The 24,529-nt window shown below is 38.0% G+C and overlaps 1 protein-coding gene across 3 annotated transcripts in view; it reads left to right on the forward strand.

Moving 5' to 3' along the window:
• LOC114108189 (transportin-3) overlaps positions 1–20,744 on the forward strand; it is an 86,146-nt gene extending 65,402 nt beyond the window's left edge. For 2 of the 3 annotated variants that reach the window (XM_071612033.1, XM_071612036.1), the window contains exons 17-23: positions 1,884–2,000; positions 3,083–3,177; positions 5,246–5,402; positions 6,387–6,554; positions 7,486–7,598; positions 17,725–17,816; positions 19,628–20,744. In XM_071612033.1, coding sequence (XP_071468134.1) covers positions 1,884–2,000; positions 3,083–3,177; positions 5,246–5,402; positions 6,387–6,554; positions 7,486–7,598; positions 17,725–17,785 — 711 coding nt within the window. In that variant the 3' untranslated portion in view covers positions 17,786–17,816; positions 19,628–20,744. Of the gene's footprint in view, positions 1–1,883; positions 2,001–3,082; positions 3,178–5,245; positions 5,403–6,386; positions 6,555–7,485; positions 7,599–17,724; positions 17,817–19,384; positions 19,428–19,627 lie in introns of all 3 variants that reach the window. The other variant, XR_011707554.1, reaches the window with a different exon arrangement.
• Positions 20,745–24,529: the final 3,785 nt, after the last annotated feature.

Genomic DNA, 24,529 nt, shown 5'->3' on the forward strand with positions numbered 1-24,529 from the left:
CTTGGGGAAAAACTGTAGCAAGTCAAACTTCACTATTTCTTGGTCCAAAGATATTTTATAGACCACAATTTGTTGTTCACATATATCTCTTATTTGTTAAAAATGAATTTTATTTATTTTTATCCTTAAAGTCAATATGATAGCAAGATTTTCTGTATGAAGTACTCACATCTAGAACTACAATATATGAGATTGTGGTGAGCCGCTTCTGCCGTTTCTGCAGACTATGGTCGCCATTACGAGATGGCGCTGGCTCCGCTGTGGTATGTGACAAACAACTCCTTATCTGAGAGAGTTGGCACATGATTTTTCACCACCCTGTGAGAAAGTTCCACGCGGCAGCTTTGCATTGGGGCTTGGGATGCTTTATTAAGGCTGGGAGGGCATCCGGGAAGAGAAGAAGAAAGAATAAGAAATATCAAGGGACCTGAATAAACTGCTGAGAGAAGATTCCTGAGTTGCGTCTTCCTTGCGGGCAAGGGGTCGCGACATGAGATGCCTCAGCTTACATCACTAAGTAATTTGTATTTATGTTAACCTCAAAGCAGGGCCATAAACTTTGCCAGTGTACCCACATTTTAAGTATTATCTATTGACTTTGATTGTGTGTGTGCTACATGGGAAAGTTGTTAGAAGACTGAACAGCCTGTTAAGGCCTATACTTTTTACTGTGTGGCCCTTCAAAATAAAAGTTGGCCAACCCCTGATTTCAGTCATTCATTAATAGTACATATAGTTTTGAGTCTGTAACACTGAATAGATTCATAGCTCTCATCTTATGCTTGCTCATTCCATGGCATATGCTGGTAGAAGAATTACCAAATCCTTCAGCCCCCACCAAGCTCATAGTTGAATTTATATACTAAGATCAAATGGCATTTTAAATGGGTGAATGTGTCTCGAGTAAAAACAAATATTTTAAATGTATATATTGTACTAAGGTTTTATTTTATTTATTTTTTAGTTGTAGATGGACACAATGCCTTTATTTTGTTTGTTTATTTTTATGTGGTGCTGAGGATCGAACCCAGTGCCTCACACTAGAGGCATTTGCTAGGCAAATGCTCTCTACAACTGAGCCACAACCCCCTGTACTAAGATTTTATTTTGTTGAAATTGAAATATCTTGATTGGAAATAAGTTTTTTACTTAAAAAGTAAAATAGATGAGTTTAAGATCAACTCAAAATCTTAAACAGTTTTTGCATCTTAAGCCTGTAGCTTAGTGGTAAAGTGCCCCTGGATTCAGTCCCCAAAATAAACATAAAGAGTTCTTTCACTGTCTTCTCTAAGATAAGGACATTTGATATTTTTGTTGCTATTGTGGTTTTATATATGGTCTTAAAAAAATAAGACTTGTTGATATTGCAAATAAAATTTGAGCACATACTGTTATAGTTTTACAAATATTACGTGAGTTCCCTCATGGCTTCCAGTTTGAAATATTGATAATTCTCTTACAACATTGTTTTAGCAAAATAAAAGATCAAAGGCTTGAAAGAACTCTTAAATAGAGAACTTGAAAATTATGGAGAAATTGAGGCCTGGGTTTACTATATTGCCTTAAAGAGACCAATCTGTCTCTCAGTTGCTTCCTGGAAAATAGCTACCTAAGTTGATACTTTTTGAAGGGTAAAGATTTTAATTAATTTTTTTTTTTTTTACTTTTTTTTTTTCCTAATTAATCCTGGGGGTTGACAGTACTCTGTGCTACTGAGCTATAATCCTCAGCCCTTTTAAATTTTTTATTTTGAGACAAGGTCTTCCTAAGTTGCCAAGGATAGCCTCAAACTTGGTATTTTCCTGCCTCAGTCTCTTGTAAGTGAGATTACAGGTGTGCCCCGCCACCCTTTGCAAAACTGATGAATTTTTTTCCCTTGGCAGATGGTGAATGTATACCATGTACATCAGCATTCCTGTTTCCTGTACCTTGGCAGTATCCTTGTTGATGAGTATGGCATGGAAGAAGGCTGTCGGCAGGGACTTCTAGACATGCTCCAGGTATGTGTTTCCTTGGCACAGCAGATGCATCAGGCCTAGAGGACCTAAAAGCCAAGCATTGTATTCTTCACTATGTCTTTATTTCTTTGCTTTATGTTTTCCCCTCTATGCATGTTGATTTCCTCATAACAGGAATGTAGAAACTTGCTCTTTGTTTTCTGTACAGATGAGATTGGCAGAAAGAAAGAGCAAGCGAGCGAACTTGGCTACATGAGTATAATAATCATTATAAATAGTATTGCATGATTTATGTTTTCCTGTGATAGAGTGGAATGTTTTTCAGGGGAGTGGGAGAGCATAGGCTTTCCAAACTCAAACATAATTGTATATTTAATTTCTTGCCTGGAATAGCCAATTAACTAGTTTATTTTGCAACAGAGAGAGTTTTGGAGTTCATAGCAGGTGTTGGAAAATGCCTCTAATATACTACTTTTTCCTCCTTTCTAGTCACCTGGGAGCAATAGATAAGGGAATTAAAGTGTGCTACTCCTTTTCCCAAGATATTATTTCACGTAAAATTGACATTTCAGGGTTGTTATGCAAACTTCATCTACTCCCTAGATCACATTTATAAATAGTGTCTTTGCTTTCAGAAACTTATAAAACTTTGAGATGATATTTTTCTGGTTTTATGAACTGAAATCTATACCTTTTACCTCTTCTGAAATGTAGATTTCATGTGTGGAAACAGTTTCAATCAGAAAATTTTTTTCTCTTGCTTTTACTGATTCATATCCCATCTACCCCACCCCACCTCTTTTTCTCTCTTCTCTTTTTTTCCCCTTAGTATTGGGGATTGAAATTAGTACAGGGGCTTTACCACTAAACTACATGGCCACAGAGCCTTGCCAAATGCTGAGGCTGGCCTTGAACTTGTAATCCTCCTGCCTCGGTCTTCCAAGTCACTGGGATTATAGGCGTGCTTCATAATACCTGGCTTCCCTGATCTGATTCTCATCACAATCTTTTCTTTTCTCACCTGTGCTGCCCTTTTTTATTCCCTTTGTATTTGTTGTTGATATTTGGCAAGTCTGAATGCTGTAGCTTTAAGTATTTCTTTTAAAATCACTGTTCTAATCTAGGCACTGTGCATCCCTACCTTTCAACTCCTGGAACAGCAGAATGGTCTCCAGAACCACCCTGACACTGTAGATGACCTGTTCAGGCTAGCTACCAGGCAAGTCCTTCTGAAAAACAAACTAAACTTTTTTTTTTTAATTAATTGCTCATCCCCATCTCTGCTTAATCTTGCCATCTGACACCTGGTTATTTCCTTCTCTATAAAATGAGATCATTGGAGAACAGAGATTAATGATTCATAACCCAAAGGTAAATTGTGAACTGGTATATCCCTAGAGGTTAACGAGGATATACTGGGTGAGAGCAGGCAGAAAAATATCTGAGTTCCTACCATGAAGAAGAGAACATGCACAAAGCACAAATGTGCTTGGTATGGGTTGTGTGGTATAGCTCAGTGGAGGCCCCTAGTTTCAATTCCTAGCATCCGAAAAAAAAAAGTGCCTGGTATGAACATTTGACTAGATAATCTCTACAACCCTCATAGTGTTTATGCCGCTGTGATTATTTCATGCTTCATCCCAGCTTTTTCCTTGAGAAGGTTAACATCCTTCAGATTTAATCATATCTCAGAACAAAGAATTCCTAGGATTTTAAAATGCCTTAGAAGTTACTAGTCCAGCTCTACCCTCACCAGGCTGCTATCACTCCTATCCATTAAATTTCTTTTACCAATAGCACCGACAACATTGTTGCTGACCTTCTGCTTGAATTCCTTCTTGGTCCTTTGTTAAGGAATTTAAACCAAGTCAGTGAACAAATTTAAATACATTTTTTAAGAAAACTTTGAGATGCTCGGGATTGAACCTAAGGATTCATACATATTAAGCATGCACTCTACCACTCAGCCCCACTATTTAAATTATTGTACCAGTGAAAATTTGAAGTCTTATTGACTTGACTATTTCATCTTAGAATTGAATATAGAATACTGCTTTTGTTGGTTTTTGGACAGGTTTAAAAAACAAAACAAAACCTTATTTGTGAATTGATAAAAGAATTATTGGACAGGCAGTCAAGCTCTGTTTTACCAGGATATCTTTCTTGGAAAACTCTTTGCATGTGGTGAAGTAAATTCAGAACATACTGTATTCTTTAAAAAAAATTCTTCCTGTACAATAAAGAATCTGAAAGAACAGGAGATGAGGAAATATAGCTAAGTGGTAGAATGCTTGCCTAGCATGCGTGAGGCCCTGGGTTCAATCCCTAGCATGGTCCAAAAAAAAAAAAAAAAAAAATATATATATATATATATATATATATATATATATATATATGTATGTATGTATGTATTTCTACTTGATACTTCTCATCTTCCATAATCTGGATGGTGGTTGCACACATGTAATACTTGGGAGACTTGGGTAGGGGAATCTCAAGTTTAAGATCAACCTGGGAAATTTAGTGAGACCACCGTCTCACAAACAATTGGTAAAATCTTGTGGTAATTTAAAACAAACAAACAAAAAAACCCCCAAACTCAAGCAAAACTACTTTAAAAATTCAGCATTTTCCAACCAAATTGAACACACAACTTGTTTTTGAGGAATTCTTATTGACATCCTGGAAACTGGTGTTCTATAGAATATAGTTTGGGAAATGCTATTCTAATGTGTTGAGGCTCTTTTGTACTGATCTTTGAAGCTACTTCAAAGTCTTAATTGGAAATTGAGTTTGGCAACATGTCTTTTCATATGCTAATCTAAAATATGGCCCCTTTCTTGCCTTTTTGTTTCCAATAAATATTTTTTAAAGAGCAGTTTTAGGTTCACAGCAAAACTGAGTAAACTAAGTATAGAATTCCCATATTCCTCCAGTTTCTCTGTCCCAAACAAGCAAACATAGCCTCCTCTATTAGCATTCCCCTCTAGAGTGGGCCATTTGTTATAATCAGTGAACCTGCATTCACACATCATTGCCCAAAGTTCATAGTTTACATTAGGGTTTACTTTTGGTGTACCCATTTTGTGAGTTTTAAAAAAACTATCCACCATTATAGCATTTTCACTGCCTAAAAATCTTCTGTGCTGTATTTATTCCTTCCTCCCTACAATTATAGCAACAGTTGATCTTTTTGGTATCTTCATGTTTTTTTATCCTTTACCCTGCTTGCTTTTTTGTAGCCTAATCTCACCATTTATTATATCCAGCCTCTCTTTCCATAACAGGTTTATTCAGCGTAGCCCTGTCACCTTACTGAGGAGCCAAGTAGTCATCCCAATCTTACAGTGGGCCATTGCCTCTACTACCCTGGATCACCGGGATGCCAATTGTAGTGTCATGAGGTTCCTACGAGACCTCATCCATACAGGGGTAGCCAATGATGTAAGTATAAACATTGTACCTTTCCTACTTAACAGATTATCATCTCTTCCTCACTTTTTAGGGGAAAACCAGTATGCTAGTAGGTCCATATTTGATCTGTATTACCAGACATATATCATAGTTGATCATTCACCCCCTGGATTATTAACTCCAGATCTAAGGCAGCTGTGCTAAGTGCCTTAGGCATCTTGTAGACAAAGCAGTCTAAAACTGTCCCTGTTTCCAAAATATTTGGTGTCTAGTTGAAGAGATAAATAGACATAGAGATGAGTGATAAAAGTCATGATTGCTATGAGTCAGAATAGGGAAGGTTCTGGACAGAAATTAGTTGGGGTAACTGTCTTAAAAAGAAGAAACTTAAAGCCATAAGATAGAGATAGAACTTTGATGGATTAGAGAGGAGGATAGTCTAATTGGTATATAAACTGTGATCAGGAAAAGTCAGAATAGCACGAAGTATGCTAGTAGACAATGAATAAACCTGTTTGGCTATGTAGTGAAGTGGTTCATAAGATTTTCAAAGGTAAATTTGTCTAGATGTTGAGTAGGATTGAAAGTAAAGAAGAAATATGTGAATGAACTAATAAGTAAAAAGTAATCAAGGTTTATTTTAAAAGGAAATAAGCAAGGAACAAGACAGGGAGGTGAACATGGGAGATGAAAACAAGGACATGAGTTACTTTTCACGGGGGAAAAATGCTAATCTTAATTCTTAACCATTGTTTCTCTTCTGCCTTCTAATCCTGAAAAATCAAATCATTAATATTAATCTCATCAGATACCTATGATTCCATTTCCCTCATATTAAACTCATATTTTCTTCCTAATGACAAAATATTTAATGGTCATTATGAATTCAGCTGTCACATAATGTACTTTTTTCCATGGTAAAGAGTACTTACTAGACTAATGGAGAGTGAGTTCTTGTTCTTTGGAAAGTGGAAACTAGAACCACAGTCATCTGACACTCCTGCTTTGTTACAGCATGAAGAAGACTTTGAATTACGAAAAGAACTAATTGGACAGGTGATGAACCAGCTTGGACAACAGCTTGTAAGCCAGCTGCTCCATACATGTTGCTTTTGTCTCCCCCCCTATACCTTACCAGATGTGGCTGAAGTGCTCTGGGAGATCATGCAGGTTGACAGACCGGTAAGATTCTTTCATAAGCAACCTATTCTCCTAATTCTTAAACTTAATAGACTTTGGTTCCTTGAAGCCTACCATAACTTCGAAACAAGCCCTTTTGCATATGTCCCTTAGAACCAAATTTAGGCATATTGCTAAGTTTAATTGGTAGTTGAAAGGGCCCAGAGAAGAAAAATAACTTATTATCATATTTATGTCTAAATAAACCTCTCATGAGGTTTGTACTGTGTATTACCAGAAGTAAGTACAAAGCATTGAAAGCATATGTGACTAGCCAGTAAGAAATTTTTTCCCTCATAAGAGATCCCATGTATCAGTTATAGTGAGTTGCAGATTATTCCAATATTCAATCACTTTGGGGAATTGTATTATTTCTTACTGATGTATCTAGCCAGAGCATTATACAGTTATGTCCAAGTAGTTTGAGTACTGACCACAGGATAATATTTTTAATATTGATAAAAAAGCTCTTTAGGAAAGTACACAGTTGACCTAAGTGAACTGTCCCTTTACTTATTTTGTATACATTTTGTTCCTACTCTTCCTTATATCTGAAATTTTATTTTGAATTTTTTTCTATATAGGCTCTGGAGTTTTGTGACATCTGTTCATTTTTTTAAATATTGTGTAAGTTTAATGACAGAAACAGAATAATGGCTTATATAGAAAAGGCTTCACTTCCAAAGTGTAGAAGGACTTCATCTGAAATCATGCCTGCCCCCCCTCTGAAGGGAAGTCTAGGCTTGCATTTGCAGACTATATCAACCCAGAGCATTTGAGGGCATAAAGATAGTGCTTTGTTAATTCCTTTACTTGTTTCAAGTCTAGGGGGAAAATGCTAAGGAAAACCTGTGGGGTTTTGCCTATACCTATAAAGTCTCAGACATGTAAACCCTGTCTCCTTTTAAGATTCTTATCCTTTTTCCTTATACAGACCTTTTGTCGATGGTTAGAGAATTCTTTGAAAGGTTTGCCAAAGGAGACAACTGTGGGAGCTGTTACAGTGACACACAAACAACTTACAGACTTCCACAAGCAAGTCACTAGGTGAGTGACGCCAGAGGCTTGTGAAACAAGTGTGAATAGCATCTGGGGTATGTGGATAAAACATCTATGTTTCTTCTGTGCTATTGTAAATTCACAATTTAGTTTCTTTTAGTCTGAGACTGCACAAGTTGGCATTAAAAACCAATCTGGGGGGAATATCACCATACTATATATTTCTATATCACTTACATCATACATATCAACTAAACTGGTTTAAGAATAAGAGGAGGCACTACCTCTCCCAAAAGAAAAATGCAATCAGGAGATCAGTGTTTACCTTTCTGAGTCCCTTTTAGTCCATGTTCAGGGATCAAGAATGCTGTTGGATGGGCACAGTGGTGTACCCCCTGTAATCCCAGCGGCTCTGGAGGCTGAGGCAAGAGGATCTTGAGTTCAAAGGCAGCCTCAGCAAAATCGAGGAGCTAAGCAACGTAGTAAGAACCTGTCTCTAAATAAAATACAAAACGGGGCTGGGGATGTAGCTTAGTGGTCAAGTGCCCTGATTTCGATCCCTGCTACCTCCCCCTCACCACCCCCAAAAAAGAACACTGATTGTGAGTTGGTGATGTAGCGTAGTGGTATAGTGCTTGCCTAGCATGCCTAAAGCACTGGGTTCAATTGTATGTTTTTTTAAAAAAAATGCAGATTCCTGAATAGGTGAAGCATTGGTTATAAAGTATTAAAGGGTAATGTAGACTGCAGTGAATGAGAATTTTCCCCATGCCTAAAGATATTCAAATTCTAATTTCACAGTTGTATACATAAAACATCTCTCTGGGATGTTGTTTAGGACCCTGAGCCAGCTACTTGATCACAATTTCTGGATTATAGCTTAGTTAAAGTTTTTGTGTGTGTATTTTGATTGTGAATAGTAAACCTATTTAATGGTCTTCCTAATTACCATCTTATATCCATAAAGGTGTTACTTGATTTCCTTTTAATTTTTTTATTAATGGGTAGTTAGATTATTTTTATTTATTTATTTTTTGGTGTTAGAGATAATAACAGAACTGTATCTAGACGTGATTTGTAATACCTCTCATCCCAGCTACTCAGGAGGCTTGAAGCAGGAGGATTGCAAGTTTGAGGCTAGCTTGGGCAACTTAATGAGACCCTGTCTCAAAAAAAAAAAAAAGAAAGAAAGTAGGGAAGTAGCTCAGTGTCAGGTTCTTCTGGGTTCAATCCCCAGTGCCATTTAAAAACAAATTAAAAAATATATAAAAATGGTTAAGATGATAAATTTTAAGTTATATATATTTTATAAAGATTGTTTAAAAGATGTAGAATATTCGAAGATGTAGCATTTTTCTTCCTTCGAATATTTGTCTTAAAATATAATCACTGAGTCAAAATCTATAAGACTTGTATGGTCTTCAATAATATTAATGGCAGCAATTTAAATTGGATTTTATAACTGTCTTATCTTGCCCTGATACTTCTTTTTGCAAGAACAGTCTTTAGAATTTTTAATAAATTTCAGGCAATGGCTTAAACAAGTATGGAAAGATAAGGTCAGAGAATAAGTGTTGAAGTGAGATTGGCAATTGTGAAAAAAAAAATTGGAAATATTTTAATTGCCATGTTTAATAATTAATGGTATGACTGTACTAGTAAATAGTCACTAAAAAAGAAAAAGATGCACTGCCGCAGTCCGGCTGCAGCAAAATAACTGGGGGGTGACGAACAACTTGTGTACGTTGATACAGCAGGAATAGGAGCCGTTTATTGCAGGACAGGAGCAGTATTTATACATTCCACACAGCTTATCTAATTAGCATAAACTAGATACATCAGTCAACCAATAAGGAATCTCCACACTTAATGGCTCGCTTTTGTTACTTCTCAAACCACTCCCTCTGGCATTTTGCCAGGCACCATCCAGACTTGTTTACGAACTCTAACATTCCCCTGGCAAAATGCCAGGTGTTATTTTGACTTGTTTACAGACTCCGACAATGCACATGTGATGGTACAAAAAATATACAAAACATTTTGTAAAGGAAGCTAATGGTATCACATAACCCAATTTGAACTTTTGAAACAATTTTTATAATAAAATATATAACTTAAAATTTATCATCTTAACCATTTTTACATATTTTTAATTTGTTCTGATTAATTATACATGACAGAATGCATTTGGCACATCATACATAAGTGGAGTATAACTTCTCATTCATCTGGTTGTATGTTATATAGAGTTACACAGGTCACATAATCATATATGCTCATGGAGTAATAATGGCTGATTCATTCTACTATCATTCCTCTCCCAAAATCCCCTCACCCCCTTCACTCCCTTTGTCTAGTTCAAAATACCTCTGTCCCCTCCCCTATTGTGAATTAACATCCACGTATCAGAGAAAACATTCGGCCTTTAGTTCTTTGGATTGACTTATTACACTTAGCATAATATTCTCCACATCCTTGTATTTACTGGCAAATGCCATAATTTCATTCTTCTTTGAGACTGAGCAATATTTCATTGGGAATATCTATCACAATTTCTTTATCCATTCATCTGTTGAAGGGCACCTAGGTTGGTTCCATAATTTAGATATTGTGAATTAAGCTGTATCACTGTAGTATGCTGATTTTAAGTCCTTTGGATATAGACCGAGGAGTGTGATAACTGGATCAAATGGTGATTTCTTTCCAAGTTTTCTTAGGAAATTTCCATACTGCTTTCTATAGTGATTGCACCAATTTGCAGTCACACTAGCAATGTCTGAGTGTACCTTTTCCCTTTCCCTCCACATCCTTGCCAACATTTTTTGTTTCTTGTATTCTTGATGATTGTCATTCTGACTGGGGTGAATTGGAATCTCAGTTTTGATTTGCATTTCTCAAATTACTAAAAATGTTGAACATTTTTTCATATATTTGTTGGTTGATTGTATTTCTTCTTCCTGCAAAGTGTCGGTTCAGTTCCTTAGCCCATTGATTGGGTTGTTTGTTGTTTTTGGTGTTGAGTTTTTTGAGTTCTTATGGAAATTAATGCTCTATCTGAGGTGCATGTGGTAAAGATTTTTTTCCCATTTTGTAGGCTCTCCACATTATTGATTGTTTCCTTTGCTGAGAAGAAACTTTTTAGTTTGAGTCCATCCCATTTATTGATTTTTGATTTTACTTCTTGCACTTTAGGAGTCTTGTTAAGTTGACTTCCTAAGTCAGTTCCTAAGCTGACATGGTGAAGACTTGAGCCTACTTTTTCTTCCATTAGGCCCAGGGTCTCTGTTCTAGTGCCTGTCTTTGGTCCACTTTGAGTTGATTTTTGTGCAGGGTGAGAGATAGACGTTTAATTTCATTTTGTTACATATGAATTTCCAGTTTTCTCAGCACCATTTGTTGAAGAATCTGTCTTTTTTCTGATGTATTTTTTTTTTTTTTTTTTTTGGTGACTTTGTCTACTATGAGATAACTGTATTTATGTGGGTTTGTCTCTGTGTCTTCTATTCTCATTGGTCTACATGTCTGTTTTGATGCCAACACCATGCTGTTTTTGTTACTATGGCTCTGTAGTATAATTTAAGGTTTGGTATTGTGGTGCCTCCTGTTTCATTTTTCTTGCTAAAGATTGCTTTGGCTATTCTGGGTCTCTTATTTTTTGTAAATGAATTTTATGATTGCTTTTTCTGTTTCTATGAAGAATATCATTGGGATTTTTTTTATTTTTTTTTTTTGTACCAGGGATTGAACTCAGCGGCTCTCAGCCACTGATCCACTGAGCCACATCCTCAGCCCTATTTTGTATTTTATTTAGAGACAGAGTCTCACTGAGTTGCTTAGTGCCTCACTTTTTCTGAGGCTGGCATTGAACTTGAGATCCTTCTGCTTCAGCCTAATCTAAGAGCATGAGAAATCTTCTGAGGTCTTCCTCAATTTCTTTCTTTAGTGTTCTATAGTTTTCATTGTAGAGGTCTTTCACTTCTTTTGTTAGATTGATAACCCAGTTTTTTGTGTGTGGCTATTGTGAATGGGGCAGTTTTCCTAATTCTCTTTCAGTGAATTCCTCACTCATGTGTAGGAATGCATTTGAGTGCTTAGCCATGTTTATTATTTTTTTAATATGTATTTTTTAGTTGTAGATGGACACAATATCTTTATTTTATTTTTATGTGGTGCTGAGGATCGAACCCAGTGCCTCACGTGTGCCAGGTGAGTGCTCTACCACTGAGCCCAAGCCCTGCTTAACCATTTTTAAATGTGCAGCTCAGTATGTTCATATTTCCGTATGTGATGGCACACACTTGTAATTCCAGCAACTTAGAAAGAGGCTTAGCAAGAGGCTCACAAGTTGGAGGCCAGCCTGGGAAATTTAGTGAGATTCTGTCTCAAAAAACAAGAAGGACTGGGGATGTAGCTCAGTGATAAAGTGCCCCTAGGTTTAATCCCCAGTAGCTCTCACCCAAAAAAGAAATAGGTTGCAAAACAATCTAAACATATCTCCAATATTTTTTTATCTTATAAAATGGAAACTGTGCCCACTAAGTAACAATTCCCTTTTCTCTGCTTCCCCCAATTCCTAGCAGCCATCAGCCTATTTGATGTTTCTTTGAGTTTGACTACCTCATGTGGCTTATTTTTTATGTCCTTAGAGGTCAGCCATGTTATATGTACCAGAATTTCCTTCCTTTTTTTAAGGCTAAATAATATTTTTATATGCATGTGTTTTATAATTCTATTCTTCTGTAGGACACATTTATGTTGTTTCCAGCCTCTTAGCTTTTGTGAATAATCCTGCCATAAACAAATGTAGAAATGTCTTTGAGATTTTGCTTTTATTTCTTTTGGATTTATGCACACAAGTGAAGTTGCTGTGTCCGATGGTGAATTTATTTTTAATTTTTTGAGGACCCATCATATACTGTTTCCTAACAGCTGCACCATTATTATTTCTCACCAGCATTGCTTTTACCTTCTCCACATCCTTGTCAATGTTTGTTATTTTGTTTCTTTAATGGCAGCCACCTTGGCATCTCTCTTGTAGTATGACATAAACATCTTGGTGTGGTTTTGATGAACGATGTTGAGTATTTTTTCATATGCATATTAGCCATCTGTATATTTTCTTTGGAGAAATGTCTATTCAGGTTCCTTGACCACTTTTAAATTAGGTATCTTTTGTCATTAGATTGTAGAAGAAGTTCCTTATATATATTTGGGACATTAACTCCTTATCAGGTATATCAGATTTGCATACAACATTTTCTCCCATTCTATAGTCTGCCTTTGCATCTTGCTGATTGTGTCCTTTGATGCACAGAAGTTTTAAGTTTGGGGGATCAGGTGCTGGGGATTGAACTCGGGCATTCAACCACTGAGCCACATTCCTAGCCCTATTTTGTATTTTGTTTAGAGACAGGGTCTGAGTTGCTTATTAGCATCTAGTTTTTTGCTGAGGCTGGCTTTGAACTGGTGATCTTCCTGCCTCAGCCTTCCAAGCCACTGGGATTACAGGTGTGCACCACTATGCCTGTACTTTTGTTGTCATATCCAAGAGTCATTGACAAATAAAATGTCATGAAGTTTTCCCCCTAGATTTTGTGCTAAGAGTTATAACTTTAGGTCTTGTTATGACTTAGTTTTTGTATGTGATGTTTGGTAGTGACCCAGTTTTTTTCCTTTTTCATGTTGATCTCTAGTGTCCCCAGACTGACTGACTGACTGACTATCTATCTATCTATCTATTTATTTCTTACTAGGGATTGAACCCAGGGTGATTTATCACTGGCTATACCCCTCAGTCCTATTTATATATTTATTTTGAGACTGGATCTTGCCAAATTGCTGAGGCTGGTCTGAAACTTGTGAGCCTCTTGCTTAAGCCTCCTGAGTTGTTGGGATTACAAGTGTGTAATGCCTGGCTAATGTCTTTCATCAATTTTTTTGTAGTTTTTTATTGTACTATATGTCTGTATGTATATGTGTTTGTATATATATGCTACCTCATGTATAGTAAATTTCTGGAAAATTATACATAGGACCAGGATGGAAGGGGAGGGAGGTGTTTTTTTTTTTGTGTGTGTGTGTGTGTGTGTGGTGCTAGGTGCTAGGTATTGAACCCAGGGCCTTATACATACATGCTAAGCAAGGGTGTAGCCACTGAGCTACACCCTTGGTCTGAGAATTTATTTCTTTCTTTTTAAATATTTTTTTATTTTTTCATTGTGGTTGTACACAATACCTTTTACTGATTTATTTTCATGTGTTGCCGAGGATCGAACCCAGGGCCCCGCATTGCTAGGCAAGCACTCTATTGCTGAGCCACAACCGCAGCCTGAGAATTGATTTCTTAATGTCATTTTAAAAACAATTTCCTTTTTTTTCCTTTTGTATACCCCAAATTTTTGTTAATGTTAAAATCCCAAACCATGGAGTAGCTTTGGGATTTTAACATTATTATTATTTGTAGCTTATTAAGTGGCTTAACTTCATGCCCTAGAAGTGAGTGATATTTAACTATAGATCAAGTGACATGCATGACTGAAAAATAACATGACAACCTTTGTGACACATTTTGCTAGAGTGGGGATTTTCCCTCCACCAGGTAGACATATATTGACTGGGATGACCTTACACAATTATTTGGTTTCTTTTTTAACTATGAGTCTTCCCAGTTAAAGTAATACTCTACCTATAAGCTGTTGCAGATGAAAGTAGTATAACAGATGCTTCTCTCTGCTTCTGTTTTGCTTTATTCCATGTAGTGCTGGTCAGTAGAAGGGCACAATCATATTGGCTCTAATTTCTAAGCAAATGAGAGCCTAGGAGGGAAAAGCCTCAAAGGATTGAGCTGAAGAGTCAAATACGTTATTTTGAATCTTGCCTCACTACCCTGTTACTTGAAACTTTAGTTAATTCTGTAGTACAGGGTTAGTACTACCTAGCACATAAGGTTATTGTGAAATAGCAAATGGAAATCTAAAGAAGAGCTTGCACATAGTAGGTGATCAGTGACTTTTAACTCCTTTCTTCTTAAAAAAGAATCTGCCAAAATGCCGTTGTATACTTGCAAGACTAGCTGAGGCGTGTCTCTTGCCAGCTCTAAGGCAGCCACCCACACATTATGGAATAAGTCTCCACCAAACCCAAATTCTCTTGACAGGGTTAGTATATGACAGATAGAGCAATAGTTTAAGTTGGAAATCAAGGTCGTGGATATTATTCCCTTGTTTAAGGAAAGGGGCAAGGAAAAGTACCTAAAACAAGACTGTAAACAAAAAAATATCTGTAATCTTGGTCCTGTGATATGGGAAAATAAAGTACACTACCTAGGTTGTCTACCTGATCTTTCATTGTAAAACAAGTTTTACAGCTCCTGCTGTAGTAGACTGTGACATAATGGTGGGAAATGAACAGAAGTAAGAGGTAATGTTAAGGTATAAGAAAGAGGGTTTGAAATGGCTCACGTCCTCTCTTTCTCTGGTATGCCTGTTGCCCTTGAACCTCTGCATGACTCAGTCTCCCTTTTGGTTTTAAGGTCCTGTAAGTCCTGCCTCAACATGCTGCTTTGTTTGCCATCTTAACAGGGAGGGTGAACTGGTTCAGTTTCATTTCAGCAAGTCCAAGCCTGCTTTTCAAATGGTACTGGCAATTACTTCCCTGGCATTTTAAGTTGGTCAATGTGAAGAAAGCTGGGACCTTTCATTCTAGAATATCGTTCTTGCTTTCCAAACACCAGATGACCCTATCTCTGTCAAAGAGTAATTGGAACAGAAAAAATCATGCCATCATTTTCCTTTCTTTATCTTATTGTGACAGTACCATTTACATATAGGTCTTTAAGCTAAAAGATGTTGAACATGGAAAGAATTGACATTGGAACTAGAGGCCAGTAGGAGGTGTCTCCTTGGTCAGGTCATCAGTGAGAGCTTGGTTATTCTCCATACCAGGGCATCAGATCAAAAGGGTTGCATTTCTCAGTACACCCCTAGAGTGACGAGGCTTAAGAAATAGTGACTATGAAAGTATTCAGAAGTATGGTAGAATGATTGGAATTGTGGACTAGCAAAAAACAGAACCTAGAAAAATAAAGGCAGTTCAAAAAATAAATATGATTAGAAACCATGAACTAACAAATGTCAGAAGGACTGAGGCAGGAACCAAAAAATAGTGCTAGCATTCCAGGAGAATTTTGATCCATTTCTGTGGGTTTATTCACCAAGGGCTCTGTAAGTTCAACATTTGGCTAAAGCTCTTGACACCCATACAATCATTGATAGGGTCAGGAGCAGAAATGGAGCTGATTTAAAACACTGTGACTCACCCCTCATTTTGCTTTGTTTATCACAGTTCTCCTGTACTTGTATTTTTGGTTTCAATACCCTTTCTCATGTACCACAAAAGAGGCTAACAAGAAGCCGGGCATGATGGCACATACCTGTAATCCCAGCAACTGAAGCAGGAGGATCACAAGTTCAAGGCCAGCCTCAGCAATTTAATGAGACTCTCAAAATAAAATATAAGGACTTGGGTGGAGTATGGCTCAGTGGTTAAGCACCTCTGGGTTCAATCCCTGGTTTAAAAAAAAAAAAAGCGAATGATGGAGTTATTTCTCTTTGAGATTAAACCAAGATCTTGGGTTGAAAGGGATTAAATTTCTTAAACATGTAGGACATCAGGACAGTTAAAGAATCCTGAGTCTTCAGCTGTCAGGGTTTCTTATTGTCTTAGCCCTCGTCATAGCACATCACACAGCAGCCTCACTTGGGTCTTCCTCTCTCCTGACATTGGGAGCATGAATGACATAGACTGGGAAGTACAATGTTTTTATTGAACTTTATTAAACCCACAAAAAGGAAGTGGCAGATTGCCAATAAAACCAGAAGACCTTTCTCATTTTCATTACATTCTTAGGATGGAGAGAGACTACAGGAAAGTCTCTAGAATATTATGTTGGATCAAATCATGAATATATGTCTAAATCAAGGTTCTTAATTCATTATGTCCCATTGTTCTATATAGAATTGAAAACTTGGGACTGAATGGGTTAATGTTTCAGACCAACCTTACAATGGGTAGGAAAATCTAGATGTAGATACTCAAAGAAATTACTCAGATTTCATCTTCTTCTCTGTTGGGTTACTGTTAGCAGTTCCTTCCTCTGGTGTTCAGCCATTATAAGAGAGAATTGAATCCTAGGCATAGACCCTGATTCCTGAGTTTTCAGAAGGGAAAGCGCTCCACAGAAGGGTAGGCATGTTAGAAAGTGCTGCCTTTTTCACTGTTTTAACTTAGCCCGAGATTCAGTTAGCAAAAACTTATGAAGACATGACACAAAAGAATAAAGCTGGCATCAGTGGGTTTCCTGGTGACAGCTTTGGATAAAGGGAACCTTTTGAAAAAAAGCAGGTGAATATTGGACTCTTCTTACTGTTTGTCCACCAGTGTTTGCCTGAAGACCAAGTTCTGCTCCCTCTTTCTCCCTTTCTACACACCTTAAACTCCTTCCTCTTCCCTCCTCCTCCCCCCATAGGAAGAGACTCTGAGTGGCCTGTTAATTAGAAAATCTATAACTGATAGAGACTTAGTTGCTGGACTGGTCTTTGTAAAAATAATCTGCCTTTGGGAGAGAATGAATAAATCAGGGTATCTAACTCTGTTGTAGTGTGGTTCAAAGTTCAGTGACCAGAGCCTTAAGTGAACATGCTTGCTGTTTTATTTTGGGGGTTCTAAATTTCTTGTATATGTGTCAGGGACTTCAGCAAAGTGTTGATGTGGCAGCTGGTGTTTTTTGAATGCTGCTTTCTTCACCATGCTGTTAAAATAAGCATTTTACCTATATGAACAAATCGAATTCTCTGGACAGCATGAGGTAGATAACAGATGAGGAGACTGAGGCAAAGATTGGTAACTCGCCCAAGGATACAGCATGGCCAAGATTCAACCTCAGGCAATTTGTCTCCAAAGTCTGCTCTTCAAGGACCGCCAAGTTTATCATTGTTCTCATTTATAATAGTCTGTTTTTACCTTGGATTACAAAAAGATCTGAAGCAGAATCAAGAGACAGTGGACACTCCTCAAAGAGTTGGGACCATCCTCAGTGTGCCTCAGTGTCATGGTTAGTTCTTTATAGAATATGTCTCTCTCCTCAGTCAAGGACCACCTGCCTTTTCTCTTCTAGTGCTGAGGAATGTAAGCAAGTTTGCTGGGCCTTGCGAGACTTCACCAGATTGTTTCGATAGCTCACACTCCTGCACTGTGCCTGTCACCCAGGTGAGTAGTATGTGCTTCCACCTTTTCCTGAGCTTTCAGGAGGTTTGGGGATGGGGAGAAGTTTAATGCCCATCATGGGACCAGTCATGTAGCTAGACTAAGAAAAAGACTTAAAGAGTTTAACTGTGCCACACAACTGGGGAATACAGGGCCCTCATTTTTTGAGCTATGGCAGCCATATAATTCTAGTGTATTCGGATGTCATTTTTACTTGAATAACAAAATAACTACTATAATGAATGTGGTAACAAATAAGTATCTTTACCTTTAACCTGGCTACTGATGGAAACAGTGCTGGCCAGAAGTTGACTTTGATAACATGACACCATCCTCCTAGGACTGACCTTCCAGATATGATGAGCATGGAGCTTGTTCTTACTGCCTTTTTTTTTTTTTAATACTGAAATGCTGTGCCTTGACCAGCAGGTGGTACAGGAAAGAAGTAGCCGCTTTGGCCATTGTTTTTCTCCTCCTGTTTCCTGTCTGCTTATTACAAAGCAAAGCAAAAAGCTTAGCTGAGGAAAATCTTGGTAGTAGAATTTGGGTGCTAGGTTTTTTGTTTCTTTGTTTTTTTGGTACTGAGGATTGAAATCAGGGGTACTCAACTACTGAGCCACATCCCCAGACCTATTTCATATTTTATTTAGAGACAGGGTCTCACTGAGTTGCTTAGTGCCTCACAGTAAGTGCTAGTGCTTAGACTGGTTTTGAACTCATGATTCTCCTGTCTAAGCCTCCCAAGCCATTGGGATTACAGGGGTGTGTCACCACAATGGGCACCCTTTGACATATTAAGCCCCTTTGACATATTAAGGAGAGTTTATTCTCCTAGAAGGCAATTCTCTCTGAATCTGGGGCCCTGACCTGTAGTTTTTGTGGTAAATGCATTAATAACTCAAAGTGACATTCAGCAGTGACTTGCCACATCAAAATTTATTTTAAACTTTGTTTTTTTTAATGAGTAATATAATCTGGGATCATTGAGTTTTACATGTGTTTCTAATAACAGTGATGCACCTCAAAGTGTTGTTCATGGACAGCTATAGATGTTCATAGCTGCATTTATTGAGCACTTTCTAGGTATCTCATACTACTATGCATTCTTTATATATTATGTATTATATCTTTATGTATTAACTAAGAAATCCTCATTCAATCCTCTAGGTTAGTTACTACTATTCTCATTTTACATATGAGGATCTCAAGTTCAGAGATGTTTAACAGTTTGCCTAATTGTGTCAGTTAGTAACTGATGGAGCCGTAATTCAAGTGTTGACATTCTGGTGTCGGTGTCCTCACTTTTTAACAATTTCATTTAACACCTCTATAATAACTACTTGTTATTCAAGTAAAAATGACATCCGAATACACTATACATACTCCTTCCATAGAGTCTAAATCAGTGGTTTAAAAGCTTTTGTTAATAGGCAAAGCCTTCTTAGAAAGTAAATCGTAATGAAACGTCTTTATTTAATAAAGTGGAGCTTTTTTGGTTGGTTTGAAATGGAAGGCCTGGGCCCGTCATTTGGCTTTTTCCTGATGCCACCCACACATCCCTGTTTCCACAGTCCAGTCAGCATTGGAGATGCACTCAAGCAGCATTTCATTAAAGTAAGTTCCCTTAAGATCATAGATTTTTAAAAATTTAACTTTTTATTGTTGTTGCTGCTTTTTTCCTTAACAGGTATCATGACAGAATACAGAATGTGATGCCTGAGCAATTATAGAAACCTCTGCCTTGAGATTTCTTTTATAAAATGCTCACTAGCTTCTTGGGCACAGTTATTGACTGTCTTCTTTCTTCTTGTCAGGAATGTCTTTTTTAATTAGAAGACAGGAAGAAAACAAAACCCAGACTGTGTCCCACAATCAGAAACCTCCGACGCGGCAGAGGGGCCTTCACTGCCCCCAGGGTGTCCAACCCAGACAGGGAGAGACTCCAGCCTTCCCAGGCGTCCTGAGGAGTTCCTGTTTGGGGGTGTGAGGGAAAATCAGCGCGGTTTAAAAAAGATGGCTGCAGCCTGTCCGGCGTGGTGGGAGGGGAGCTGGTTTCCTGGTGAACTTGTTTCTAAAAGGAAAAACAATTTCAAGGAAATAAAAAGGAAAGCTAAATTGAAACCAGTACTGAAACATTCGCCTGATAAGCAAATGGTATACACAGATACAACACGCTAAGTGCAGTACACATAGAAAAACAAAAGTGAGGACTTGATGTGAAACAAAAATATTCACTTAGGGAAAATGTGGGAAATCAAATGAATTTTAAATAGCTACAGTTGGAAGTAAAGGGTCAGGGTCATCTCTGAGAATTTTCTATTGTTTCACCTTCTTTCCCTCTCCTACTCCCCCTCCACTTCCCAACTTTAACACACGTGAATAGAAATATTCCTCCCCCAACTGTTCTTCCTGCCTTGAGTTGTTATGACAAGAAGCCTATTCTTCTATATGTCATGGTCATGTCAGTGATACTCAGGACCAGCCAGGGTCAAAATTCATATTTATGTATAACCCAACCCTGACCCTATTCAATCTCTGAATCCAGCCTTTGAGGGGGAAGAGCCACATTGAGGTATTGAGGTGGGGGGGGATAGGATATAAATGTGTATTTTGTTTAGTTTTTCTTTCTTTTTTTTCCTTAGCAAACTATTCACCCACAGACATGAGGAAAAAAAATAGGGTGGGAGAAGCAGAAGTGTTTACAGGGCTAATTGTATTTTACTAAAAAGCGTGGAAACTAACTGACTTCTTGTGGGGATAAGGGCCAAAGTGGGGAGCCCAAACAGATCTTAATGTTTAAAAGGAGTGCAGCCCTGCACAGCCATTAGATTTGAGGGCACTGTTCTGTCTGGTGTTGTAGCCATCTCAAGAACAAATGAACAGCAACAAAACAACTGCAAAAAAAAAAGACAATAAATTTTTAAAATGTAATCAGTGTTTCTTTGTTTTTACTTCCATTTACTACCTCCCAATTCTGAAATGATTTGGTCAGAGCAGCTAAGTAAGCAACTTTAGTTGGTACCTCATAGACAGCTGGGTATGGAGTTGAAAGGTCAAGCCCTTGCCCTGTACCATAGACTCTGCAGGGAAGTGGCTTTCTGCAGGCTTTATTCTTCTAGTTCACCCTAAAGCTCCTCATGCTGCTTTTCACACCTTTCATGTCACTTCAGTAAGGTAAAAAAGGAAGCCATTCCTTCATGGTAAACTAGAAGCAAGCTTGCTTTTCTCCTCCATGGTCCCCTAAGTTAGATTGTTCTTAACTACAGAGCTGCTGGTCTTTTACTTATGTATATATGTGTACATACATATATATATATACACACACATATAGCTATATATTTTTGTTAATGATAAGGCTTTAAGTGTATACATATATGTGGTTTTATTGAACTATAATTGACAATAAACTGCACCTTTGGGGGGCAAAGCTACTGTGGATTGAACCCAGGGACATTTTGCATTGAGCTACATTCCCAACTGTTTTTTTTTTTTGAGATGGGGTCTCACTAAGTTGCTGAAGCTAACCTTGTCTTGTGGTCCTTGTGCTTTAACTTCCGGAGTCTCTAGGGTTGTAGGTGTGTGCCACTGTGCCTGGCTAAACTGTACAGAATGTATACAGTTTAATAAGCTTTGACATGATATACCTATGATACCATTGCCACAGTCAAGATAGCATATAGGATCAGGCATGGTGGTACACGCCTATAATTCCAGTGACTCAATAGGCTGAGGCAGGAGGATCAAAAGTTCCAGGCCAGCCTAGGCAACCTAGCAAGACCCTTCCCAAAATTAAAAAATAAAAAGACTGGAAATGTAGCTCAGTCTTAGAGCACCTGGGTTCTATCCCAGTACCCACTCCCCCAATGGTTCACATATTCTTTACCTACCAATTTTCCCGAGAGTCCCTAGGTGATGGCTTTCTCCTGTTCTCTCCCACCCTAGCAATCTGCTTTCTGCTACTATAGTTTATTTTCTTGAGTTTTATGTAAGTGGAATTAAACATTATGTTATGGTAATTAGGCTTTGAGCTAATATCCCTGACTACTGAACTGGCTCTCATTGATAACATCTGGCAGTATTGTTGGGACTGACATTTCTCTGCCTTTTCCTTCACTGTGTCACTTTTAACTTTTTCACTCCCGGGCTTGACTCCTCAAGCTACAGAGTGATATTTACAATCAGTGAAACAGGCCTTCCAGCATTACTTGAATCCATGGTATTCAGGGTCTTACTCTCTAAAGAGATGTTATTAGGAGAGCAAAAAACGTGAATGTGAAAGAGTGGAGTGAGGTTATCAAATCCTGGGGATCAGCACAGTTCCCTAGCCATCCCTCTCATGTTTTGGTTAAACAATAAAACCTTTAAGCCTAGTCCAACTGTACATTGCTGAACAACCAGTTGACTTTGCTCTGTTTAAGGAATTCGGCTTTTTTCACAAGAAGTTGCATCCTGGATTGAAAAATGTGGAATGCTTCATTTGGCCCTGCTAGCTACTGAATAAATAGCATGTGGAATGCGTATTCTAGTTAATGTCAAAAATGTCCTCTCTATAGCTATGGCTTTGAAAGCTGAACCCTGTCGTTAATGGCTCAGGGCCTCACAGTATATTTCCTGTGAGCCTTATAGATTTGAAAGAATCTTATTTGTGTTCCTGCATGGCATTATCTAGAGGAAGTAGAACTACCATCTTTCTCCCATATGTGCAGGTCAGCTAACTGTACCCTAACTTATCTAAGATCTAAGTTGTCTCCCCAAAGAGAGACAACTTATCTAAGTTGTCTCACCAAAGTAGTCAAGCCACTACCAAGAGGATCCCAAGAAGGGAATGTATGGTTCTCCCTTTACTTCTGGAGCTCATGTCTGTCACTTCTTTGGAATTTATCCACAAATTATCTGTTAAATGTATTGGTTAAGCCAAGAAATTTTAGTTACATGAAACACAAATCACCCATTGGGACTATTCCCAGCAAGATTACTAAAAAAGAATTTGCAATTTTTATGTACATATTTGGAAGGAATGATTAAAGATCGATGACTGAAAATGTAAGGTACATAGACATAAAGGCACCTATGCTTTTGAATGGCATCAGCACCTCAAATTTATTGTGCATATCCACCGTGTGTAACCCTGATTTAAGTGAATCATTTTACTAACTTGGAGCCAAGATCTGGAGCATGTAACAAAGTAGGTCTGATTTTGGGGGCGTATATTACCAGCAAATAAAGTGTCCTTCCAAGAACAGATCCTTAGCAAATGGAAACAACCATCAGTATCCTCTCCTGTAAAAAGACTGAAAAGGGGTGTGTTCTTGATGTCATTGAACAGCTGGTAAGAGGAAGGAGTCTTAAATTAAAGGAATATTTCATTGCATACAAGGATAAACTTGATGGAGAAGGAGGTACTTGGAAGAAGGAAGAGAGACTCCTGTGTACGTGGAATGTATTCATTCCCAGAACCGTGAGCATCAGTGTTCTCTGGATTCCAACCTAAAACAACAGCACTGGTCACCAAAGCAGTCAAGCCACTACCAAGAGGATCCCAAGAAGGAATGTATGGTTCTCCCTTTACCTCTGGAGTTCATGTCTGTCACTTCTTTTGAATTTATCCACAACTGACTACCACAACAGAAATCTAGAGGAAATGACAGTTTTTTTTTTTTTTTTTTAGAGGTACGAGGGATTGAACTCAGGGGCTCTCGACCACTGAGCCACATCCCCAAGCCCTATTTTGTATTTTATTTAAAGTCAGGGACTCACTGAGTTGCTTAGTGCCTCACTTTTGCTGAGGCTGACTTTGAACTCGTGATCCTCCTGCCTGAGCCTCCTGAGCCACTGGGATTATAGGCATGTGCCACTGTGCCTGGCCTAGTGTTTTCATTTTTGTTTTAAGAAATTGAAAAGAAAGTAGAAAGCCAAGGAAGATATAAGTAGTACTGGACTACCAGTGTTTATATAAAGCATGTAGTTCTTCCAAGTTTCCTTAATTCATCTACTCTGTCTCCCTACTCTCCAAGACACCAAGGGCTGCCTTCAGAGACAAGGACTATATTACTGGGAGAACATTCCCTGACTAAATTTAGCTGAGTAATACCATCAGGGAATGTGAGACAGTATTTCCATATTTGTCAGTTGTTTGAGAGAGGTTGGCAAATATGGGACATCTCCAAAGCTTAAAGCTTGTCGAGAGGAAATAGAATTGTACAGACCAGTGGGCAGTAAAGGTGCTAACCTTTGTAAATGACTGCAGACTGAGGACCTAGGTAAAGTTTCTTAAGGGGGTACAGGTTAATAATTCTGAAAACACCATATGTATGACAATATAGAAAAGCAGGGGGTTGGACTGGGGATATACAGTTCAGTTGGTGAGTGAGTGTCTCGCATGCACAAGGCCCTGGGTTCAATTCCCAGCACCAAAAAAAAGCAGGGGTTGGGAGTGGACTTCACTGTGGAAGAACTACTGGTAGTTAAAGTCAACAAGCAGCAGTGTAAATCATATACTCTCTTTTGAGCCATATCCTCAGCCATGTACTCTTTTTTTTTTTTTCCTTTTCCAGAATGTTCCTTGAGTGTAGCTCATGGTAAAGTGCTGGCCTAGCATACATGGGGCTAAAGACACATGCTGAATATTTACACGTGTAATGTTATTTTCTGGATTTGCTTCAAAATTATCTTGGTGTGGAGTATGGATGGAAATTTAGATAAGAAAGATTGATTAT

This window comes from Marmota flaviventris, chromosome 1 (genome assembly GCF_047511675.1).
Source record: "Marmota flaviventris isolate mMarFla1 chromosome 1, mMarFla1.hap1, whole genome shotgun sequence".
Classification (NCBI taxonomy): Eukaryota; Metazoa; Chordata; class Mammalia; order Rodentia; family Sciuridae; genus Marmota; species Marmota flaviventris.